A 5,393-nucleotide genomic window follows, 5' to 3' on the forward strand; every position below is an offset into this window, starting at 1 on the left:
GATAAGTTTGTTATCGTCTTCATTGATGACATTCTTATCTACTCGAGGACACGGGAGGAACATGCTGATCATTTGAGGGTGGTGCTGGATGTGCTCAGGGAACACCAACTGTACGGCAAGTTGTCCAAGTGCGAGTTTTGGCTTGAGGAAGTGCAATTCCTTGGGCATGTAATTTCCGCTGAAGGTATCGCAGTGGATCCATCCTCAGTAGAACACCCCCAAACAAATGGTCAAGCGGAAGTAGCCAATAAGATCATCGTTAAAGGGCTAAAAAGGAGAATATCTACAGCAAAAACCTCATGGCCAGAAGAGCTTCCTCGGATAATATGGGCTTATCACACCACCCCGCAGTCCACAACTCATGAGACACCCTTTAGCATGGTGTATGGAACTGATGCACTCCTCCCCATAGAGCTCGATTATCGCACAACAGAACAAACAAGGAATGAGGAACAAGAGGTTGATATTCTTGATATCAAGGCTAACTTGGATGTTTTAGAGGAAGTTCGTGAACTGGCACGTATAATAAGCGAGGCCACCAAAAGACGGGTAGAACGAAAATACAAGACAAAGGTACGACCACGATGTTTTCAAACAAATGACATGGTCCTACGAAGAGCTCACATCACAGAGATTGAAGTTATACTCTCACCTAAGTGAGTGGGACCATTTCGTATCAAAGAGGTTCTGAGAGTAGGAGCATATCGAATAGAAACCTTAGATGGAACCACCATTCGAAGAACTTGGAACGCAACAAACCTACGTTTTTATTTCAGCTAAGGTCTCTTTGAGAAGCCATATTTACCTTTTCGATTTTTTTATTTCTTTATGTAATGTTGAAACTGATATGATCAAATAAATTTAACCCCTCACTCTTTTTCCCTCCTAACACCATTAGGAGGGTTTTTTAATGAGGTAGGTTATGTTAAAAGTTTTTTATACCATGTCTATTTACATTTATAACGCAACTCGGACCGACCTAGGACGCTGAGGGCTAACTCGGTCTGACTTGGCTACGTGCTGGTGAAAGACCCTCAGTACGCTGAGGGCTAACTCGGTCTGACCTGGCTACGTGCTGGTGAGAGACTCTCGGTACGCTGAGGGCTAACTCGGACCGACCTAGCTACGCACTGGTGAAAGACCCTCAGTACGTTGAGGGCTAACTTGGTCCGACCTAGCTACGTGCTGGTAAAAGACCATCGGTACACTAAAGGCTAACTCGGACCGACCTAGCTACGTGCTCGTGAAAGACCCTCAGTATGTTGAGGGCTAACTCGGTCCGACCTAGCTACGCGCTGGTGAAAGACCCTTAGTACGCTAAGGGCTAACTCAGTCCGACCTAGGTACGTGCTGGTAAAAGACCCTCAGTACACTGAGAACTAACTCGGCCCGACCTAGCTACGTGTTGGTGAAAGACCTTCAGTACGCTGAGGGCTAACTCAGTCCGACCTAGCTACGTGCTGGTAAAAGACCCTCGGTACGCTGAGGGCTAACTCAAACTGACCTAGCTACGTGCTGGTGAAAGACCCTCAGTACGCTGAGGGCTAACTCGGACCGACCTAGCTACGCGCTAGTGAAAGACCCTCAATACGCTGAGGGCTAACTTGGTCCGACCTACCTTTGGGTTGGTAAAAAACCCTCAATACGCTGAGGGCTAACTCAGTCTGACCTAGCTTTGTGCTGGTGAAAAACCTTCAGTACGCTGAGGGCTAACTCGATCCGACCTAGTTACATGCTGGTAAAAGATCCTCACTTTGCTGATTATAATAAGATCAAATTAATATACGATATTAGTTCAAAAGAGTTATGCATCTTATGTTTTCCGAGTTATAGCTTTTACAGTCTTTACTTATATTGGTGGTAATTTATTTTGTTCAAATTTGTGAACTCTTATATGATCAAAACGTTGTACAAGTCACATATAATCAGGTCTTGCATACAAATGCAGTTGATAAAAGTAAGTATTAAATAAGATGTCAGGAGTCTACCAAGGACGAGCAAGAAACAGTTCAAAGACATCACAACATCACTTCAAAAATAGGTCCAACAAAACATAAAACTAGTTGCTCATCATTACTACTCTTCATCAACAACATCAACTAGTTGTCCATCTACCACTTCCTTTGTGATGTCAACACCAGAAAGGTCAGCATCGGGACAAAGTATCTTGATCTAATCCAAGGCCATTTGAAATCCTTGTTTGAGGGTCGTGCAAAGCTGGTTAGTAATCTCCTCCTTTTCATCCTCTAATTTTTGACAGCGAGTAGTCAAACCTTCTATTTGGACTTCATAATCTTTAGCTTTAAGCGTCATTTCATCAAACCTAATCATCAGACTCGTCAACTCGGATTCCTTGTCTTTCGATGTTCTCTGAGCTTTACTCAGCTCGGTTTGCAATCTTTTCACTTCCTTTTCGGAAGTATCTAGGTCAGTCCTCGTCTTCGATTCTTTTTCCATTAAAGATTCTGTACGCTTTACTAAAAATAAGGATGAGGCCTCCGCTTGATGCAAACAACGTAGAAGGTCCTCGTGCATAGTCGCAGGAGTACGTTTTGCAAGCATAACCTCATCAGTAGCAAAGTAGTTGGTCGTCTGACCATGTACTAAATGAGGAAATCCCTCATCCCAAAAGCTCTTCCTTGACGTCATAATTCTAGTAAGTGTAGGGTGATCATTCGATTTTGAACCTTCTGAGGCGATTTGATCCGCATCTTTAGACGTAAGCTTTCTTTTCTTCATTTTTGGGTCTCTCTGGGTGGCCTATGGATCATTATCAAGTAAAATATTGCTAGGAGAGCTCCTGGTCTTCGAGCTCGTCCCGACCTTCAAATCTTTGGGGTTTCCCTGATGTTTGATTCGACGGAGCAATTCCTTTTGAGACAAAGCCATCTGGTTCTCTGCAATCATAACAACAAGATCAAGTACTTACAAGACAAACAAACACAAGAGTACAAGAATAGTTCAAGTATATACCAATGAACATTTTTAAATCTACTTCTCGATATTCAAGCTCTAACACCTTACGAATGTCGAAAATAACCTCTAAACCCTCCAAGTCCTGACAACCTTTTCTCTCAATGGGAGTCAAATCTTCAATAAGTCGAGCATTCCGTGGAGAAGGATGTCTTGTCCAAAACAGTGGAAATCCTTCAAGCAACGTCGGATTATGAGTAGGTGCAAGGATTTTTACAAAAATTCCTCTAAATCCTTTATAGGAAGATTGAAATAAGGTAAAAAGACCTCGGCCACTCACACCACTCAAGGCCCATAGCTGACAAGATGAGCTACCTTTCAGCTCGAAGAAATAGAGAAACATGTCAGGGGTCGGAATCCGAGCCCTCCACACAAGATGTAGAAGGCACGTATGAAGGCCCAACTGTTTGGGTGTAGTTGTGCTGGAGACACGTTCAACGAAGTCAGTAACCCCTTTTCGAAATCATTGAAAGGTAATCGGAAGTCGAGACATTCAAAGAGGGTTGCATATATGAAGGTGAAAGTTTGCAAAGGGGGGAGTGTTCCATCCCTACATATGGGTTCATCTAACTCGCATGTTCCGATGACCACGTCACTCTCCTCATTTTTACACAAAGCTCGTCGTTCCCTAAAGAGTTTTATCTTCCTTTCTGAAGATAAACTAGTGGTTTCTCTTCTCAATTTCAAAGAAGCCCAAGGATATTGAGAATCATAGGCGGTCATCTTGGTCAGACTATTCAAATCGAAGAGGTCGGAAAATAACAAGCAAAGACTCAAATCTCCTATTGACTGCTATATCACTCGAGGTTGATATCTGAAAAAGGGGAACAAACCCAACAGAAAAAAAAAGGTTTTATCTTGAAACCCTAAATCATAAATATCAGTTACAGTAACAAAGTTCAAAGTGCAGAGGCATAAGCGGAAACATTCAGTGATTAAATCCACCTAATCTAGCCTACACCAATAACCCATCAAGTAATCAAAAAACTCAATCAAGAAACTATTCAGTAAAGGAAAGCAAGATTATGCATTCAGAAGGCAAGAATTTGCATAAAAAGAATGAAGACGAACCAATATAAGTTGGATAAACAAGAGAAAACACGGGAATGGAAAAGGAGAAATAAACGTAGACGAACCAGGAGGCAAACAAGTTTAAGCAATCGCAACAGCAGATTAAGTGATAAAGTTGAGCAAAGACGCACCTGAACTGCAAAAGGGAGAAAGTAAAAGAAACGAGAAAAACCCCAAGTCTTGACGGAGATTAGCGAGAATGGTTTCATAAAGGGTTTTCTTTTTCAGTTTTAAAGGGTAATGAAACGGTTACCTATGATTCAAGGAAGACCATTAGATGGTAAGAGAGAGAAACACTTGATGTTTGACACATGTTGGTGTTAGGTAGGGGTCATTAAAAGTTGTCCCTTTGTCTAATCACGTTGTTGTCGTACAATACTTGTCAGATATTAGCAACCCTTAGTCATCTTAAGTTGTCGAAGGGTTGGAGGGCTGTGTTATACGACCACCGAGTTCGAGTTCCGATGACAGCTTTTCTCCATCTTCATGCATCTCGGACCGACCTCCATCTCGGAATGAGCTCAACAGCTCAAAATCAGGCCTAGCGGGTAATTTGATGAAATCATCGAATTAAAAGCCCGGTAGTTCTTTGCTCAGGACCAAAAAGGCAAGCCACTAGAAAATATCTTACAAAAACAAACTCCGCATAATGAATGAGATCCCTGATTTCTAGTGAAGCAGCCTAGAATATAGGGATAATGGAGTGAAACCAGGGGGTCGTTGTGCACCATAATCCCGAATGATAAGGAACTGAAAGAATTGCCAAAAGTAATGATGGCTATATAAACCAAACTCAAAGATGAATGAAGGGGTCTTCTTTGGGAGAGAGAGAATTAGTTGATTTATAAAAGAGAGACTGAGTAAAAAGAAATAGGGGTTGGTTCTCAATATCTGGAGAAGACAACTTGTTCTTGCTTACCTATATTCCAGGACAAGAATATATATATATATATATATATATATCATTGTGTCCGTGTCGGGACTTCATAGTCAACAATGACAAGTGTTAGGGCTTCCTCTATAATACGTATAGGAAACACATTGTTTCGTTCAATAGAAATTAGTTTAGCATCATCACTACCACTATGGTGTGTGTTAACCTTGCAAGGTTGCCAAGTGATTCCTCGAGTCACCCTTATTACAAAAGAGAGTTAGAGTATGCTAAGAATCAATTAAGTAATTTGGCTTTTGAATCCTTTAGATGTAGTCATCAATTTGGTAATAGAGTAGGGATGACAATGGGTCGGATACAGGTAGTGCCTAAAAATATTCGCTCTCTTACTCACTTCGTTACTTGGTAAGTATCCATGAAGAAAATACCTGTGAGTTTTTTCATACCTACGGGTACC

The 5,393-nt window shown here is 41.6% G+C and overlaps 1 protein-coding gene across 1 annotated transcript; it reads right to left on the reverse strand.

The window, feature by feature from the left end:
• Positions 1–2,003: 2,003 nt before the first annotated feature.
• On the reverse strand, positions 2,004–4,943 carry LOC114173050. Its single transcript, XM_028057249.1, has 2 exons — positions 2,974–4,943; positions 2,004–2,897 (listed from the first exon to the last, which is right to left on the reverse strand). Exons 1-2 carry the CDS (start codon positions 3,314–3,316, stop codon positions 2,761–2,763), a joined length of 480 nt encoding a protein of 159 aa, XP_027913050.1. The 5' UTR covers positions 3,317–4,943; the 3' UTR covers positions 2,004–2,760.
• Between the last annotated feature and the right edge of the window lie 450 nt (positions 4,944–5,393).

This window comes from Vigna unguiculata, chromosome 1 (genome assembly GCF_004118075.2).
Source record: "Vigna unguiculata cultivar IT97K-499-35 chromosome 1, ASM411807v1, whole genome shotgun sequence".
Taxonomy (NCBI): Eukaryota; Viridiplantae; Streptophyta; class Magnoliopsida; order Fabales; family Fabaceae; genus Vigna; species Vigna unguiculata.

Excerpts from the sequence above, each read along its gene's own strand:
- LOC114173050 (XM_028057249.1), bottom strand. The coding sequence starts at position 3,316 with ATGTTTCTCTATTTCTTCGAGCTGAAAGGTAGCTCATCTTGTCAGCTA. Across the intron at positions 2,898-2,973 it reads AGATTTAAAAATGTTCATTG|AGAACCAGATGGCTTTGTCT; the intron begins GTATATACTTGA and ends TTATGATTGCAG.